General features: G+C 35.6%; 1 protein-coding gene across 3 annotated transcripts; it reads left to right on the top strand.

Annotated features, from left to right (window-relative positions):
• Positions 1-1,463: 1,463 nt before the first annotated feature.
• Positions 1,464-18,292, top strand: LOC120527762 (membrane-spanning 4-domains subfamily A member 4A-like). Of its 3 annotated transcripts, none has more exons than XM_039751557.1 (7): positions 1,464-1,566; positions 6,755-6,973; positions 9,058-9,159; positions 9,581-9,631; positions 12,024-12,164; positions 17,098-17,205; positions 17,842-18,292. In XM_039751557.1, the coding sequence occupies exons 1-7, from the start codon at positions 1,468-1,470 to the stop codon at positions 17,911-17,913; spliced, it is 792 nt and encodes a 263-aa protein (XP_039607491.1). In that variant the 5' UTR covers positions 1,464-1,467; the 3' UTR covers positions 17,914-18,292. The 3 variants fall into 3 exon arrangements, with proteins under 3 accessions (XP_039607491.1, XP_039607511.1, XP_039607501.1); XM_039751567.1 differs by having other exon boundaries at positions 1,538-1,624; XM_039751577.1 differs by lacking the exon at positions 12,024-12,164.
• The last annotated feature ends 1,891 nt before the right edge of the window (positions 18,293-20,183 follow it).

Raw genomic sequence — 20,183 nt, 5'->3', positions numbered from 1 at the left:
GGTCCTGCTGATGGGTTATGGACCTTCTATGGCCCTCTCCAGCTCTCCTAGAGTAACTGCTTGTCTCCTAGAATCTCCTCCATGCCCTTGAGACTGACACAGCAACCTTCTGGCAATGGCACGTATTGATGTGCCATCCTGGAGAAGTTGGACTACCTGTGCAACCTCTGTAGGGTCCAGGTATCGCCTCATGCTACCAGTAGTGACACTGACTGTAGCCAAATGCAAAACTAGTGAAGAAACAGTCAGAAAGGATGAGGAGGGAAAAATGTCAGTGGCCTCCACCTGTTAAACCATTCCTGTTTTGGGGGTCATCTCATTGTTGCCCCTCTAGTGCATCTGTTGTTAATTTCATTAACACCACAGCAGCTGAAACTGATTAACAACCCCCTCTGCTACTTAACTGACCAGATTAATATCCCATAAGTTTCATTGACTTTATGCTATACTCTGATTAAAAAGTGTTCCTTTAATTCTTTTGAGCAGTATATTTTAAATGTATGTGTAAAGCCAGGAAACTATTATTTTGACAGAAAACCATTAAGAGAACTATTGTATATGACATATCCCGAAATTATTTTGAAAGTGTAATTATCAATGCCGCAAGACTAGGAAATGCCTAAGAGACCTGGTAATGAATTCAGTTTATTACAATGGCTTCTCCTGTCCCCAGGTCTCAGGCTAATACAGCATGTGTTGGATAAGATGGAGCGAGCTCTTCAGATTGGATGCTCAGCCCCAGTTAATTTACATTGGCTCTGGAACACATTGGAGCCCACATATATTCTTTGGCTACTCTTTTCGCCCACAATACAGATCAGTTATAGTTATTTGACTGGATATTTTAAAATGTTGCTGCTTTTTGAAATGTAATACAGGTGGTCCTTAGACATACCAAGGTTTAAATCCTAGCAAAGAACAAATCCTACTAAGTTTACTTTCAAAAAAAAAAACATTGTTGATTGCCTTCAGAGTAAACTGGGCTGTCAGTAATATCCTTCGAATTAATAAAAAGATATCCGTGATTATATTAGGCAGTTCAGAATTTTTACGCTTTAATTCAGCCTTATATTACAGGGCTAAGAATAAGTAAAAATCGTATATTTTTACATAATCATTTGTCACAAAATTAGCAGGGTAAATACTTGATTGAAAAATGCAAAGGGATCATTACAGTCCTTACATTTTGTGCATTCTCAGTAGTGTTTTCTAGACAGCAGTCTTTCTTCTTCTTCTTCTTCTTCTTCTTCTTCTTCTTCTTCTTCTTCTTCTTCTTTTTCTTCTTCGTGATAATACTGAGGGATATTAAACTTATTTGAAATTTTCGTTTTGACTTCATTTTTACGAAGGCTTAAACGCTGAACGTGATTGAACTAGCGTTCAACACGTAAAAGTCAAATTACTAAGAGCTAAAAAAGAAGCAAGTCAGCAGTTCCTCGAAATTCTTCTTTGTACAATCGTCACATTATGGGAGGAGATACAATGCATTTCCGGATCGTTACTCTGTATACTGCTCTTTCAAGGATATCATCATTAAGTCAAGGCTTTCAACGTTTTAACTGCCTGGTAAGAAAGTCAGACAGCTGTTGAAAAAAAATCTTTACTTCTACGGATTACACTCTCTGTAAGTCTGTGTAACGGAAATGGGTGTTCTGTCTATAACGAAGATGAATCCGCACTCAGTAATAACACAAACATTTGAAGAGCGAGTAATGATTATAGTTAATGTTACTTGGCGATCTCTTCGATGATTTGAGTATTTTTAGATAATTATTTATACTGGATCTTTACAAAACGGCATGTTTCTCAACAAATTCCTAACTAGAATCTTCTAATGTTGTGAATGTTCTTTCTGCATAGTCTGTACCTTTCACAGTTTATAACTCCGAAATGCTTACTGTTCACTTTAGCTCTGTTATGTTGGGCTTCTTCAGAAATGTATATTTAAACGCATTGCGCATTGGAAACGTCTGTGTGAACCCAAGATGGTTGGAATATATGCGACTTCTCAAAACGATTTCATTTTTTCATAGATTTACTGGGGACTCTCCTTTTACTTAAAGATGGTTTATTATTGCATAAGAAAATTATTATTATTATTATTATTATTATTATTTATTATTATTATTATTATTATTATTATGCTAGCTGGTCGATCAATACAGAAACTAAGCTGTTTAGGATACTCTTGCCATTTGTGTCACTCACCCTTAAATACGCTCGTCTTGAAATAATGTGAGTGTTCTGTATGTGTGTATTTGTGCGAATAGACCTTAAGAAAAAACGCACTTTTAAAGTGGAATTTTGTTTACAAAGATTTCAGTTAATATTTCGAACGCGCATCTTGATTACAGAATATATCTTTAATAAACGTCTCTAGCAAATATCATCCAGCTTACATTGTTCCCTACATATATATCCATATCTGCATATGTTATACATACATTTAAAAGGGGATTGCATTTTGTTTGAGCAGTATTACGATGCATTTCTAAGCTAAGCATCAAGTAACATAAAACTGAGCATTGCAGACATGGTTGCCGACTAAATAAGGTTTATGTTTATAACTTTATACTGCCAAAATTCTATTAGATCCTGAACAGGCTCCAAAACATTGTTGCTGAAGGAGTAAGTACAAATATATTTAAAATAAATGTACGGTCATGGCCAACTGACAGTACGTGTGTTCGAAGAGGAATATATTTTACAGTGATCTATTTAAAGACTATAGTTAGAAAGACAAACTGATGTTCATACATAGACGTGAAATTCACCCTTTACTGGCACTTGTAATCGGAACTCCGCAATGTTAGATCGACCCTCTTGTTACTAACCCTTGTTAAAGGTCAGCATTTTTTTTTTTTGTGAATATCAAAGTAGAAGTATTACAGGACAACGTATTATCCACCAAACGCACAGATACGAACCGTCAATGCATACAGTTTTAAATCTTAAAAACCAATATTACACTACAATGGTGTTTTGTTTAATGAGGTGTCATAGGAGGGACAATCAACTATCGAATGAGGTTCACAGATAATAACAAGAAGAGATTAGAAAGAGGAAACGCATCCACCTGACTTTGATGTATTTGTCATAATTAGAAACTTTAGGCAAATCGGAACTTGACCTTGCTGTATTTCTGCAATGGGCAGATTCAGAAGGCCCAAACGGAATACTGGTCTGATTACTGCCTTTGTGAATTTTTTTTTTTTTTAAACGACCGATCATATCCTTAAGACTGGTTGATTGATGACTAAATTACCAGAGTGCTTGTCAGTGCCCTGCAGTATGGTGTGCAATGCAGAGTTAGTTGTGCTTTGTGCCCTTTGTTTTATTAGTGTGTTTAGAAACACTAATGGATAGAAATAAGAATTGCATATCACTCATCAATTATAATTTAAGAATGCATTTTCACATTAAAAGAAAAAAGCAAAGTAATGCTAATTAGGCATAGGTTTGTGGTGAAACCATTCTCCTCATTAAATTAGTGAGTAAAAATTTGAATCAACAGCTTCCTACAAATGCCTTTAAATTACTCCAATTTAGAATTGCAAAGCTTATGCTAGCACTGCGGTGGCACAGTGGTAGTGCTGATGCCTCGCAGTAGGGTTCACTTCCCGGGTCATCCCTGCGTTGAGTTCTCCCCGTGTCTGCGTGGGTTTCCTCCCACAGACCAAAGACATGCAGGTTAGGTGCATTAGCCATCCTAAATTGTCCCTAGCGTGTTTGTGTGTGTGTCTGTGTGTGTGTGTGTCCTGCGGTGGGCTGGCGCCCTGCCCAGGATTTCTTCCTGCCTTGCACCCTGTGTTGGCTGGGACTGGCTCCAGTAGACCCCCGTGACCCTGTATTAGGATATAGCGAGTTGGAAAATGACTGACTGACTGCTAGCACTGGGCACAAGGTTGTAAACAGGTCTGGACAGGACACTATGGTATTGCAAAGCTCAATCATTCACACACACCAACGCTGGGGTCACCTTACAGACGTCATTTAACCTAAACTACCTGACTTTGAGAATTTGGAGAAGAATTAGTGAACTTGACAGAAAACCAATGGAAACACTAGGAGAACATTCAGATTTCACAAGTAAATGACCTGGGGCCACATGTATAATGCGGTGTGTAGAACTCAAACTATAACATGGCATAAGCACAAAAGCAGGAATGTGCGTACGCACAGAAAAATCCAGATGCATAAATCATACATAAATCCCAATTTGTGTGAAAAGTAACACACGTGCATGCGCCTCCTGCCCCACCCCAACTCCTCCCAGAATTATGCCTCTTTGAATATGCAAATCAATATAAATAGCCCTTAAGCTCAGTGTTCTGTAAAAAGGCAATGGCAAAAACATGAGGGAAAATAGAATTTCAGCGAATATCAGGTGGAGGCAAGGAAAAACATACTAATTGTTGGTTTAAACAGTGGAATAAATAACAAAAGGAAGTTGATCGAGTGACATAGCATGTTGGAGAAACTTGAAAATTGAAGTTCACAAAGTCGCACAGTGCCCAAAGTAAAAAAGAAGTTGTCAGATATCAAAATCACTGTGAAAAGGCGAGTTGTAGCCCACCGTCTGAGTGTCATATGAAAGCTTATTAGGATACAGAGAAAAAAAAGCCACACAGTGGGAAAAAAGAACGAAATGTCAACTTTAATCTCAAAATTTCCACTTTAATCACGTAGTTTATTTTGTCATTAAAGTAGAACATTATAAACTTAATCTTAAAATTGTTTAATTTACTAGTTTCTCAAATCCCATCGTAATTAAAATAGCACGTTAAATGCTTTGTTTTGTATTTGTTCTTCTATGTGCTCTTTGTGTGTGAATCACTACATGCTTCTGGGCTTTCTCTTCCTCCGACAGGACACAGAATCCATTACATTCGTGATATTACAGCCCTCTGAATAATTACAATACTGAGATGTATGCATGATATCATTTTCATGATGATAGGAGTTAAAGCATGTTATTAAACATGGGAACACGGTGGCTCAGTGATTGTTCATATCTCATGCAAGATGCTTTCTGCGCCATGCGTGACCTTCGATGAAATACTTTATTGTAGCAGTACTGTCTCTTTCAAACATACTAACCTCCAATTCCTGTCCTTACTTTTCTTTCTCCAAATACCCAATCGCCATGCAATCAGCTCTGTAATAGATGTTAAGCCATCTGTAAGCTTATAGCGCTGATTCTTCAAAACTTTTAAGGAACATTGAAATATCTTCGTAGTACGTGTTTAATTATTCTATTCATCTATCCTTCCAGTGTCACGCCAGCCCCAGCAAGAATACAGCGCAAGACAGGAACAATCTGTGAACGGAGCGCCAGTGGCTCACTAGCGTTGTGGCAACGTGTCTTCACAAGTTTAATTATTAACAATATAGATTATTTAAATGAAGCTAAAGTTTTATCTGTATAATATAATAAACATATTTTGCTGTATTTCATCTTAAAAATGATATCTTATATGTAAATGCGCGCTTTATAAAGTGGCTCAGGTTTTGCAATATTATAACTGTATCGCATGTTTACAGTGAGGTAATTGTTCTTATAAGTACTAACAGTTCCACAAGAAGCACTTGATAGACTGATTGAGTACGTTTATAGTTCTTGGGATGAAACTGTTTCTGAACCACGAGGAAAGGCTCTGAAGCGTTTGCTGTATGAGAGCAGTTCAGCAGACAACATTCCTGAGACAGCGTGTGCTTGATGTTGCATACCGATAATTCTCTTTCCAATCAGCTGCTGTACAGCTGTGATTGACATTCAGATACAGTGATATAAATACTCCGAGTGGTGCAGTTAGAGTAATATGGAAAAAGATGATCCGATGTGGCAACCCCTAATGGGAGCAGCTAAAAGAAGAAGAAGAAGGTGCAGTGAGAGTAACAATGCTAAAGCAGTTATGGTATTTGGAATAGTTTGACCATTCTGTGGGCCATTATTTTGTTACAGGTTAATTACAAGCAGATGCATTAAACTAATAAACAATATGTGGTTAATTTCAGTGTATTTATAAAGCTGTGTTGGAAAAGAAAGGGTAACCAAACAGGAACAGCAGCACTGTTTTGACGCTGGGTGCTGCCAGTCTGCAAAACCGAGCGCAGAACTTGCGTACACCAGGGTATGAGCTACTGTGGAAATGTGCGTGGCTTTACGCCAAGTTTAGGTTTTATACATCGCGATTTGAATGTGGAAACGTTCGTACGCAACATTTTTGTGTGTACACACCGTTTATACAGTACATGAGGCCCCAGGTGAGGTATTCAAACTAAGAACCTTGGAAAGGAGTAGTTACCACTGTGAAATCATGTGAGTTGAAAAATATTACACAACCGTTGCTGAAATAATTTTATGTAAAATAACATTACTTAATCAGTTCCCAAAAGTTGCATGTTATGACAATTAGCAGAAGGCTATTATATATATATATATATATACAGTCTTACACCCTCATCCTGCTTTAACTCCAACCTGAGCTATCAGTTAGTACTTTTTCGTTATTTTGTGAGTTGTTGGACTAGTCAGATTACATTCTCTTGTGTTTTACAAGTTAATGAGATCAGAAATTGGGCTAATTTACAATCAAAAGTTAAATACATATATTTTTTAGGTTGCAGACGTCTCAGTGTCTCTCTTTTATGTACGTTATTAAAGATGTAGTATAGGCTACATAATCCTGAAGTTCAACATCCCTGGGGATAATTAAGAAAGGATTATTTTCATTTAATGCTTTGATTGCAGAAAATACTTCAGTATCTTAGAGACATGACAGTGGTTGTCACAGAGGAGGTGCCAGGCTTAATGCCCATCCAAGTTATTTCTCAAGACTCCATTCCTGTTGACCCATCTCCCAGTGCTGGACGCACTTTTCCTTTTTCACATGCAAAACTCGCCAGTGACTTCAATGAGATAATCCTCAAGTTAAATAAGTTCAACAGAGGAGAGCCACAGTCTCTAGGGGTAAGTTATAATGCAAATTTAATAATGGATGTGAATAATTAATCCACAGTAGTTGAAAGTCATATACCAGTGGTGTTTGGTCCCCTGTTTTTATTTGTATTGTTAAGTGGCACACTTATTGACCACTGTTGGCTTTGTGCTGTGCTGTTTATTTTCTTCCACCACTAATATGTTATTCAGTAATGCAATCAACTTTAGAAACATTCAGAATTGACAGATACGTGCCATGTGAACACTTACATGGCATGTTTGAGTTATACCTTTCTGTAATGTTGCTCCACTGGACTTTATCATTAGGCAATGGTGTCATATTCTGTTTCTGCAAAGCATTATTAAGATAAAGTTTTATAAGGATTACAAGCAGGTATGCTAGTCTAATGCACTTTTATGTTATATGTCTGAGTTTACATTATCATCAACTGTTAAGTCCATATTCATGCAAACTTAATCAAAATGGTTTTCAGATTTATGTCTTCAAAATCTACTTTAAGAAGCCTGTTGTATACCACAATGCGAGTGCTGCATTGATCACAGCATAATGTCAGACTATCAGTTACAATAAAAATATGAACTTGTACATACTAAATATGAATTAGACATGATGATTATGTAGTAAAGCTGCAATCTAATAGCTTCTGTATTTGTACTTATGTCTGGATTTGTCTTACAACTGGGCCTATTATTGGAAGACCTTTAATTTTTGCTTTATATGTGTTCTAAAAATATATATAGTAAATTTATAAAATGTTGAGGGATGTTTGCTAAAGTTATTATATATTTCTGTATTTCCATTTGAAAAACCTACTAAATAAATATTAGATTTGGGTAGTGTACATATCATGGGCAACATAACTACCATTATTGATTAGCAAATTTACTTCATTCATTCACAATGGCTACAGACTTTCCCCAGGACACTGAATGCCGGGCAGGAATCAGACCTCTTTTAATCTTCAGTCCATCACAGGCTACATGCACTCATATGGGGCAAGTTAAACACTGATTATCATAACTAGTCTTTAAGAGGAAAACCTATGCAAATACAAAAAACAAATGTGTAAATGCTAAGTCTACTTTACAACATTCATATCATGTCATCTAAAGAATTAATATGTTATCATACATGGACTCCTGCACTTATACTTTAATGCACTTGGCAACAGTCTAATACATAAGTAGATGCAAATTGAAAATGGTTAAAGGTGAGATAAAATGTTATAAAAATTAAAGTGAAAGACATAAAGGCATTTCGATGCTTTCAAACGAAACCTAAAAACTTATCTTTTTAGAAAGGCATTTTGCTAAATTATTTCTATAGATTATCTCGTTTGTTAATTTATTCTTTTTTTTGTAGCACTTTGAGATTGTTAAATATAAAGCGCAATATAAATAAAATGTATTATTATTATTACCCATCCATCCATTTTCTAACCCGCTGAATCCGAACACAGGGTCACGGGGGTCTGCTGGAGCCAATCCCAGCCAACACAGGAACCAATCCTGGGCAGGGTGCCAACCCACCGCAGGACACACACAAACACACCCACACACCAAGCACACACTAGGGCCAATTTAGAATCACCAATCCACCTAACCTGCATGTCTTTGGATTGTGGGAGGAAACCGGAGCGCCCGGAGGAAAACCACGCAGACTCGGGGAGAACATGCAAACTCCACACAGGGAGGACCCGGGAAGCGAACCCAGGTCTCCTAACTGCAAGGCAGCAGCGCTACCACTGCGCCACCGTGCCACCTATTAGTATTATTATTATTATTATTATTATTTTACTAAACTACTTCCGAGTGGTTAAAATGCATTACATGTTTGGGATCTTTTGAAAAGTTGTTTAACTCATGATGGCTTATAATGTTAAAATCTAATTTAAAATGTACAATAAAAGATTTGATAAAAAATGAATGAATTCAGCAGTTAAGCATATAAAACAGAAGTTAGATGAATAAAAGTTTAATGCATGTCAGTAAGCACAGTGGGATTTCAGACATGTTCTGTTTATTAAGAGACGTTTTCAGCATTTTCAAATTAGTCAAATGAATACAAGTATAAACGCAATCTTGTTTTACAGATTGTTGAAATCATGATTGGACTAGTAAATATTGTGTTTGGCTTCATATTTTCATTTCCTTTGACATATGCCAATGGCACTCCATTCTGGACAGCTCCAATGGTAAGAACATTGCATGTATTTTGTTATTTATGTACAGCAAAGCAAATCAGAGTATGAGTAATTAAATATATATAACTTTTTTTTTTTCATGGACATAATTTCCTCTGTTATATAATGGCACATCTTAGGCATTTTAAATGTGTGGAAAGAATATTCCAGGAAGCTCAGAAGAAATGGGCAAATGGGTCTGATATATGTTTGGTGGTGCTGGCTCATGTACATCCTGTACTATTGAATTGAAGGAAAGTTCTTAAACAGTAGGGAACAGATGGGTGCTAAATCTATATTACCATTGCTGTTGTAAAAGGATTATTCTTTGAAAATATTTTTTATGTTAATAATAATTAATATGTAAAACATTGAAGAGACACATGTTGTTGAAAAAAATATTTTAGAATATCACTCATTCTATATTTATTAGTATATCATTTCAGGTTCTGTCTGTATTATTGCTAACAAGAATCCTGGTGTGGTAAGTAATGATTCAGAAATGGCATTTCTTTCTCATATTTTTCATTTGTCCCGTGGAATTAGCCGTTGCCTTTAATAATATTTATAGTTTCTGTACCTTCTCTGTATGCTGCTCAATGTCAAAAAGAAGGACATCTCTTACAAAGTAGACATAAAGAGCATGTAATTAAAATGCTCAAAAAGTAAATAGTTATTAATAAAGTGGTTTAAATAAAAAAAAAAAAACTACAGCCCCTTCACACCCCACACAGCCCAGAATGAATATGAGATTGTAAAATGACTCTTCATAAAGAGTGGGAAAGGGTTTTTTTGATAGCATTAACGAGTCTTAATTATGGTCAATCAAACATGCCTATTTTACTCAATACTATTTACAACAATAAAATTTAACAATATTAGTTATTATATGTAAACTATTTAAAAATACTGGGAAACTTGCTATATTTTGGTCCTAACAGTTCAACTACTTATACTCCCTGAATCCTATCTTGATTATTTCAGAATATTAAGTTTAGACAGGCTTCTTTTCTTCTGTGTTTTAACATGCTGTCTTAAACAATTGCTAATTTTATCTATGAATTCCTGTTCCTGTGTTTGCTTTTTAGGTTTTTAATTTTATACTTGGAAAAAATCACATTGCTATAGCATCCTGTTGTAAACGTACGTCTAAAACTCAATATTGACCATTTGCTTGAGGGAGGTTAAAAACTTTCAGTTTCATGACTACCTGTGCTGCTTTGTAGGCACTAACATGTGGCTCATCACCAGTTTGAAACAGAAAAGTGGTTACCCCTCCACCTTTTTAATTGGCATGTCTTTTCTAAATAATCTGTATCATTTTGTATTATACTATCCCCAGTTTTTCCTGTTGTATTTATGCCTATCTCTGGCATTTAGTCAGGTTTCTGTTACTGCTATAACAACAAACTCCAGCCTGCCAATCTCCCAGCCCCTCCAACCCTGGTCTGGTCTGGATTAAGCAGGTGTAGATTAAGCATCTACGTTTTGCTTGTCTGAAACTTTCTTCTCTAAAATCTCTACTTGAAACTGTCCTCAATAACATACTCATACTTCAATACGCAATACTCATACTCAATACTTCAGTTTCCTTGTGGTTCAAATATAAGCATTCTCAGCAGTACAGGTTGCAGATCTTCACAAGTTGCTTAAGTGTCCCATAAACCTGTGCTCCTCTACACACCACGTAGATTTGATATCTGCAATAACCCTTCTAATCTCCTAGTTTACCTAGGTAAATGCAAGGCACAGGCTGAACTTATGAAAATTTATCAAAATTTTTCTCTTTAGCTTAGCACCTAGCTGTATAAAATTTTCTTGCGGAATAGGCAGTTGACTCTTAACTATAGTATGTCATTTCTTCCAATGCAGGCGATGACAGCATCTGTACTAGAGCATTTCCAGAGATTAAGGGATGTCTCCCATCTGTGCATCAAGGAGACAATACACTGTATGAGATGCTCTGTAACATAAAGGAGTGTAAATTTTCTTATCACAGAGACCTTTACTAACACTGCCTCCCTCTTTTTCTGGGCTAGTTGAGGCTCTTTATTCCTGCCTACCACTTCAGAATTACTGGAGCCACTGTCCATCTCCATGATGTGCTGAAAATTGTTGGACACCTCTAAATCTAATGATCCTGAACAGTGTGTGTTAACATCTGGCAGTAACTCAACTGGACAAGGACATACTTAATACTTAGTTCTCTTTATCCTGCTGTTAATATGATAGTTTTACTTCCTGATGTGAAGTGATTTCACAGTTGCCTCCAGGCCCTCACCTGCTCCCCTAGTTTTTTTAATTTTCCATCTCTTGCTGACTTGCCTGTATGTCTGTCTCTCTTATTGTTTTTTAACAAATCTATGTTTTTATGTGTACCAATTCTGTATTTACTAATTAGTATAATCAATACATGCATTTTAACAGAATTGTTCATAGCACTCTGTTCCCACACTCTACAGTATACAAAAATAAGTTGTATTGTATTGTATACTTATGAGAAACTGGCTAGGCCACAGTATATTTGATTAAGTGTCCTCTTCCTCTTTAAATGTACCCTTTGCTGTTCTTCCTAGATTGAATGTTGACAATATGCAAATTCAAAATAGAGTAATATCATTTAGTTACCACAGAGATAGATATTAATTCTCTAAACCATATCTACCAAAATTGTCTGCTGATTGCAGATAATATTTTAAAACACAAAAGAAGTATTTAAATAATAAAAATTAATAAAATAGTCATAGAAGGAGCTCTTGTTACAGTGAATATTTTAAGAGATTTATTATAATTGTATATAAGCTAAAATAAGCTTATGTGCTGTAATATGTGGAAATTCTTTAATCGTGTTTTGTTTTTTTCCTTTGCCCTTTCAGATTATTGCAGCCTTAACTTGCAACATTGTCACTGCAGTAATAAGTGGAAGTACCATCTATATATATTTGTTTGATTCAGCTTTTCGATTTTCATACTTTTACAAAGTTTCTGACTGCCAGAAATTAATAGACTTCTTAATGGTAATTTCTTTTAACTATTAACCTTGAAAATCTTTGCACTTCAGTTTAGCCGTCATGCTTTATGTGACCTGCCTAGATTTCCAATAGTGAAAATTATTATAGTGTCAGTGAAATGACTTTCAAAAAATAATAAATCACAACACTTTATTTGAAATACATTTTCCAAATAATATAAACATTTTCATTTTTAGACATAGACATTGTAGGGATATGGATACAAATGCTACTTTACAGCACATGGAACACAGTTTGATACCCACTTAGTTCCAGTTAAATGTCTGCTTGAGCTCTGTTTATGAATAGTTTTTCTTAAATGAATGGGAATTGTTTATAAACTATTTTCAAGTTCATGATTTTCATCCATTATAGTTCTTTGATACAAAATGGATAGTTAAAAAGTATAGATATTTTCAGATTCTTGTATTCAGTTCCCAGCCTGTAGAATTAGCAAATTCTTCCCGTCTCCATGGGTGTGAATATACTTCCTTCCACATCTGAAATATATGTGTGTTGGACTGATTAGCAATTCAAAGGTGGATGTATAAGAGAGCAGGTGTGTGAGTGATAATGTTTTGTAATGAACTGGCGTCTAGACTAGAAATGGTTCCTGCCTTTATGCTTTTTTTATTTGGCCATCTTAGCCTGAATACGCACATGTGAACATAAACTCTAAATACTACATTCACTTATAGCATTTCCGTAGTAGTAGAAGTCTTCATAACTTCATTAAAGAAGTTTATTGTTTAGGTTGGTTCTTATTAACTCCCATAACTTCAAATTAGAATGAGGTCACCATACCTTGTGCTTGTTGTAAAAGACAATTAAAGGAGGTATCTCTGCCATTCATTTGTTCACAGAAAATACGTAATTAGAAGCACATGCAAATTGTCACAACAATGATACAATTTTGCATAGCCAGAAAATGCACAGTTCTAACCTTTTATCTCATCATGATGACGACTGCATGTGTTGTACATGTGCCATCTAATTTTCATAACAATAAAGAACCAAACCACAAAATCATGGCATACATAGTAAACAAAAATGAAATTAGGAAAAGATAGGAAAATATTAAAAAAAAAAACAACCAATGTAAAACATATATCAGAAATAAATTCAGCAACATTCAAAACTGCACTATCTATACACATTTCTCAAAAAGACACAAAGTGTTCAGAAAATGAGCAAAAAATTAATACAAAAGACAAAAATCATAACAATCCCTGCAAATGAGCATGACAAAGTTGCTGGCCATTTTAGTTAATCCCAAACATGCTCTTTAAGGTTAAAGTCAGAACAGAAGGTTATCCAAGGCAGCACCAGAAAACTAGCAATCTGTCCTTCGGACACTTGTGAGCACAGTAGCTGCATATTGCCTGGTATTATCCAGCTGTCTGGTCAGATATCTAGGAGGTTTGAGCAAAGAGTCTCTGACAGGTTGCTTTGCTCTAAGGCCAGTGTCTTGAAGTCTGTCCCTCACTGGAAGCTTTTAGTAGTAGTTCAAGAGGCAGATCTGAAAGTGTCCCTCATAAGGTCCATTTTGTTGAACTGGCTCTGTTGTGGTCATTCAAGATGAATGAAGATTTTGGATGGTCATACTGATGAAACCTAGAGTGCTGTTGGGACACAATAGAGTGGCTTAATCATTAGCATCTGGCAACACTGGCACATGACATGTCTGCCTGCAAAGAGCCAATGGCCAAACCCCCTACTGTGTACTAATTAGCAAATTCAAGTAAGAATTATACTGAAAATTTTACATGTGACAAAACTGACCATATAAAACTGCTTCTGGTGATATTTCAGGTATTATGAAATGCAAAGAAGACTAAGTTTGGCTTTTGAATTGCTCTGGCCTAAGCATTGATTTAAGATATTTTAAAAGTTTATCTTTTTGGGTAAAAGAGCATCTAACAAGCTCTTATGTGTTTAACAAGTTGCAGTGCACCATAAGCTGCCAGGGGTTTCAAAACAAACTGACAGTCTTTTGTGAATGTACTGTTCTGTAATGGGTTCACAAACACAACTTCACCTGTTTTTCAGTATGAATTTGCAGATATGCCAGCCACAAACCTCTGGATTCTAATGACCCTCTAAATCAACCTTCTTGTCAGTGTTTTGAGCTAAAAGAGAAACTTTCTTCTCACCAGGTGCAAGGACAGACTGTAAGCAAGTGAAATGGAGTGCTTCCTGGTGATGTCAGCTTGGCTCTCCTCTCTACTGCGCAACTCCACACCAACACCACAGTACACCAACAATAACTTATAATAAAAATAATAATAATAATACATTTTATTTATTCGTAGGCACCTTTCTAAACACTCAAGGACACTGAACAACAGATAAAACACACATTATAAACAAAACTTAATACAAAATTTAAAACCAGACAGAACAATTGTATTCAGAGAGAAAAAGCAGTCTTACACAAATGAGTTTTAAGTTTAAATTTGAAAAGTGAGAATGATTCAATTTTTATAAGCTCAGATGGTAGTGAGTTCCAGAGCTGGGAAGCAGAGCAACTCAATGCTCTGCTCCCCATTGTGGTAAGACGGACGAAAGGGACAGTCAAGTGGATGGAGGAAGAGGATCTAAGGGTGCGGGAGGGAATGGCAACATGGAGAAAGTCGGACAGATATGGAGGGGCAAGGTTGTGGATAGCCTTAAAAGTTAACAGAAGAATTTTGAATTGAACTTAACTGGAAGCCAATGAAGCTGCTGCACGACTGGAGTGATATGGTGAACAGAGGGGGTTCTAGTAATGATGCAGGCAGCTGAATTCTGGACCAGTTGAAGCTTATAAAGAGATTTGCGAGAAAGACCAAAGAAAAGGGAATTACAATAATCCAGTTGGATTGGGGAGTAGGGGAGGGGCGAAAACGATTAATGTTACGCAGGTAGAAATATGCAGAACGAGAGATGTTATTGATGTGGGACTGAAAAGATAAAGTACTATCAAGCATGACACCCAGATTCTTAACCTCTGGGGAACGAGAGACAGAGGAATTATCAATAATAAATGAAAAATGATCAGTTTTGGATAATGTTGATTTTGTACCAATGAAAGGAACCTCAGTTTTGTCACTGTTTATTTTATGAAAATTTGAAGAAAACCAGGATTTAATTTCTGCTATGTAATCAATAAGCAAGGAAGGTGGAAAGGAAAAATGAGGTTTGCTAGTCAGGTAGAGCTGGGTGTCATCAGCATAACAGTGGAAGCTAATGTTATATTTATGAAAGATATTGCTGAGGGGAAGGAGGTAAATAATGAAAAGGAGGGGCCCGAGGACACAGCCCTGGGGCACACCTGAAGTAACAGCGGTGGGTTGGGATGTAAACGTTTTAAGCTGAACAGTGTAGCCTGAGAGATAAGATCTAAATCAATCTAGAGTGTGGGTAATGCCAATTGAAGATAATCTATTAAGAAGAGTAGTGTGACAAATAGTGTTAATGTCCGCACTCAGATCAAAGAGGATGAGAATAGTGATTAAACCAGAATCATCTGCCATTAGGAGTTCATTAGTAATTTTGATAAGTGCCATTTCTGTTCTATGGCGGGGGCGAAAACCAGACTGGAACTGTTCACACAGATTATTTTGAGATAAATGAGAATGAAGTTGAATAGCCACTATTTTTTCAAGAATTGTGGAAATGAAGGGTAAATTAGAAATAGGATGAAAATTACTGAACTTAGTAGGATCAGCACCAGGTTTTTTTTAGAACTGGGGTTATTGCAGCAGTTTTAAAAGATGAAGGAACAGTACCAGGGGAGAGAGAGTAGTGACTTATAGCAGAAATAAGGGGGACCAGAGAGGGGAGGCAGGCTTTAACCAGAACTATGGGGAGGGGATCCAGTTGACAAGTGGGTGGTTTAGACCTACAGATGAGATCTGAGATTTCTGAGAAAGCAGGAAGCTGAAAAGAGGAAAATAGGGGAGTAGGTGGGTGAAATTCAAATAAAATACTGAAGGAATCTGTACAGAGAGACTGTTGTATCCTCTGGATTTTTACATTAAAAAAGGACATAAGGGAATTGCAAAAATCAGTTGAATAAAGGTGAGAAGGTAAAGAATCCGGGGGTTGTGTGATATTATTAGGCAATGAAAACAATGACTTGGTGTTGCCTTTATTGGAAGAAATTATGTGAGTATAATAGATTTAGTTCAAGCAATACAGTCCTTATTAATCTTCTTCTTCTTCTTTCGACTGCTCCCGTTAGAGGTTGCCACAGCACATCATCTTCTTCCATATCTTTCTGTCCTCTGCATCTTATTTTTTCCTTCAGTATACAATATATCCCAGACATTCATTTTATGTTAGCATCATAAAATGATGTTCCCGATTTGTCAACGAGACCCTTTCTGCCTTGCTTTGGTAGACTTATTATTAATTCTTTATGATTAATTGTTTAACTAACCTTCCCACCTGTCCATTTCAATCTTTATATTTTTTGTTTCTTTTACTTTCCAAAAATACAAAAATAACATTGCTGAACATTTGTTGTAATCGTAGGTCAAAACATCAGGGAAATTCTACTACTGCAGTAAGAAGGTCAAAGTTTCCTGTGGCTGGAGTGGGTGATGTGTTAGATTAGGCAAAGTAGACATTAGTCACTATTTTTGCAGTTGCATGACTGGTTTGTAGACTGTATTTAACAGTGTACCCATTAGTAGCATCATAAATTGAATGACAATAAATTATCTGTTGGCAATAGAGATGTTTAATTATTTAAAAATCTTGATTGACAATGTTGTAAAATAAAGCATTCTCCATTTAAGACAAAGCTGAAAGTCTTATAAAAGAGAAAAAAAATCACTAGCTTTGTGGACACGTTTAGTGAGAAAGAAATGTTTATGTATTTCACTTTAAACAAGTTTTTTTTTAACTATTGTCCTTATATTTTGAATTAAATGTTTTTGTTTGCTTTCTGTAGAGTATAGAAAATGGAATCAAAGTTGTTTTGCTAGTTTCAGCAGTCTTAGTATTTTGTGTTTCCACCTCCATTGGAGCCTTTGGATTGAAAGAAGTTTGCGGTATAAAGGTATCTTGTATTTTTAATTGAATAATGTTGCCTAAACAGGAGTTAATTGATATATATATATATATATATATATATATATATATATATATATATATATATATATATATATATATATATATATATATATATATATATACTGTATATATCAATTATTTAGTTTCCTTTCAACACATTAGTACAATAAGTCTTTTAAAGCATTTGCATTTTTTATGTGGTATTGCCAAGCAGTTAAATATAACACAGTTCATGTTAGAATTAAGTAAATAATATACAGAAATCTAGCATGGTTTATGTACTATGAGATAAAGCAGCATAAGTGTAATATTAATATTTAACATCCTGGTTGGCCTTGAGTAACACCAAAGAGCCACTGCCATAGTGTTTAAAGAAACTGAAGGAAAACTTGAATATCCCATTAAAATCTTATGTTTATGTTATAAATTACATAGATTATAGTTTATTAAAAAAAATGACTTTTTTATATAAGGACACAAATCTTTAAGTGATATCCCTAAAATTAGTGCTTGACTTTTGTGTAATTATACTTCATTGTACATAGCATTTGAATACTGTAAAACCTGGATCTGGCACTGCAGTAGTAGTACTGAGATTGTGTTTCATTCCATTCTATTCTAGTCTAAGTGTGTTTTCAAGCCATGTTTTGAAGAGGCAAGACCACTTCAGGTGCCTTCAACCCAAACAGTCTAGAAGACTTTCTATGTTCCATGTACCGAAGTCTGCACTGAAGCTATATCACTTCTATTTTGTTCAACATTAAATCTGGCTTATATCATATCAAATAAGACAGTTGACAAGCAAGACCTTAGATTTTGGAATTTCTGAGATAGGTAGCCATATGATAGTGCTAGTAAATGCTAAGCATTGTTTTTTTTAAACTTATACTGAAATGCTGTTCACTCCATTCTTTCTATGTTGTTCATTATAAATGTATGAATGAAACTTTCTGTTTCAAGAAATCTGAGTCAAGTGAAGATAAAATGTTTTTCAGTTTATACCTTGGTTTTGTACTATAGTTTTCCATTTTCCTAATGTGACAAAAATAAAAAAACTTTATTTACTTTTGTTATCGAATAACATTGTACCTTTCTGTAAATGTAATATTGCTGTCATTTTACAACTCATAAAAGATGTGCTATTTTCAGTTTCCAGAAACAGGTTTCTCATTGGATGGACAGGTGTACTTGTCATATTGTTTCTCTTTTTGTAAAGTACATTAACCTATCTAGGCCAGTCAATCTACCCTGCATATCTTTTGCTTGAGTGGATGCTGCTGTACGTGCAGAAAGCCCATGTAGACACTGGGAGAATGTACAGTTTTTACCTAGACAATAATAGGATTTGAACCAAGGACTCTGCAGCTGTGAAGCAGTAGTGCTTACCACTGTGTTACCCTGTCACTTTTAAAGGTTCTGTTTGTGTTTATTTTGAAAACTGCATATATTTGCAGAGAATCTTGCTCAAAGAAATGCTTTGCATATTCAGTATATATAGAGTTCATTTTGGTAATCCATTTCAGAAAATCTTATATAGCTTCTAGCTCAACAGGCAGTTCACCTTCTTTTCACTAACTGTCATGTCCATCAGCACACTGAACTTTGACTTTCACATCTCACATCCTTTAAAAACATCCTTCTGGCAGTGATGAAACAAATGCCATGCCAGTACAGTCCTATCTCTCCTTTTCTGACACAGTAATTCTGAGTTGCAAGTATAATTGTACCAGTCTTTTTCATGGACCTGATAAAACATACATAATATTACAACAGGGTCAAAAAGCTCCTGCTAGGGTCTTGACTCCGACCGGATCAAATAGACACATCACCCCCATATAACTCACATGGACTGATTTCCTCTTTTATAGCTTCATAGTTTTGTAATCATTGCTAAACCAAATCATTCTGCTCAGATTTTCAAGCATCACAGAACCTGCTTATACAATTCCAGGTGAATGGCTCTTTAGCTTTGTGATCCTAACTCCTTGCAATTTTCACTCTAGGTCTGTCTCTGAGGCTTGATCAGCATTAATGTTCAAATCTCTTCAGAAAAGCTTAATTTTTACAAACTAGATTTTATTGTTGCCATATTAATTATAATATGTAATGGACACATTTATACCTATTGTACTATTGCCCACTTCAACATGCTGTTCATCAAATCCTTTTTAGAATTTTCCCCAATTTACAGAATTAAAGCCAATCCGAAGGTCATCAGCCCAAGACAAATGACATCAGCACAAGACAAAACCCAGCCTTGAATGAAATACACATGCATTATAATGTACACACATGCTGCCATATGGAGGTAATTTACAGAAATCAGTTAATCTAACATTAGCTCTTGGAATGCGGAGTAAAAACAAAGTATCCATGAAAAACCTATGCAGACAAAAGGAAAATATGCAATCTCCACAAACACAGTGGCAGGACCCTGGGTCTTGGAATTCTGAACAAACATGATCTCCACTGTAGTATTTTGTGCAATGCATATAACAGACTGTTTGAAAATTAAATGTTATTGGCAATTATTGATTTATTCTATACTTTTTCACACAGCCAAAACCATGGTTAGTGCAGTAATTAGCTCTCATTGCTAATGAGACTTGGCTTCAGACCCTGGCTCAAGTATGCCCTGTATGTGGGTTTCAGGTTCCCTCATATCTACATGGGTTTTTTTTCTTTGTCCTCTGGTGTCTGTTTCACATCCCAAAGATGTCAGTGCTAGGGTAACTGGCGACTTTAACTTTAATGAGTGTTCCCTGACATACACTGGTGCTTAATTCTGGCCTCAACAATACTGAACTGTATTGAACAGCTTAAGAAACAGATGCCTGTTAAATCATATTTTGATTTTTATGTAATGATTCCCACTTGTTTCCTACTGTGTCATTTTCTTTCATAATTTAATTATATTCATTTTTTATGACATAGATAAATAGTCCTAACTGTGAATCTCCAAAA

Source organism: Polypterus senegalus, chromosome 1, assembly GCF_016835505.1.
Source record: "Polypterus senegalus isolate Bchr_013 chromosome 1, ASM1683550v1, whole genome shotgun sequence".
Classification (NCBI taxonomy): domain Eukaryota; kingdom Metazoa; phylum Chordata; class Cladistia; order Polypteriformes; family Polypteridae; genus Polypterus; species Polypterus senegalus.
This window is presented reverse-complemented; position numbering and strand designations above follow the sequence as displayed.

Coding starts and splice junctions, on each gene's coding strand:
- LOC120527762 (XM_039751557.1), top strand. CDS start 1,468: ATGGGAGGAGATACAATGCATTTCCGGATCGTTACTCTGTATACTGCT. Junction 9,632..12,023: donor CTAACAAGAATCCTGGTGTG/GTAAGTAATGAT, acceptor TTGCCCTTTCAG/ATTATTGCAGCCTTAACTTG. Junction 17,206..17,841: donor AAGAAGTTTGCGGTATAAAG/GTATCTTGTATT, acceptor ATTCTATTCTAG/TCTAAGTGTGTTTTCAAGCC.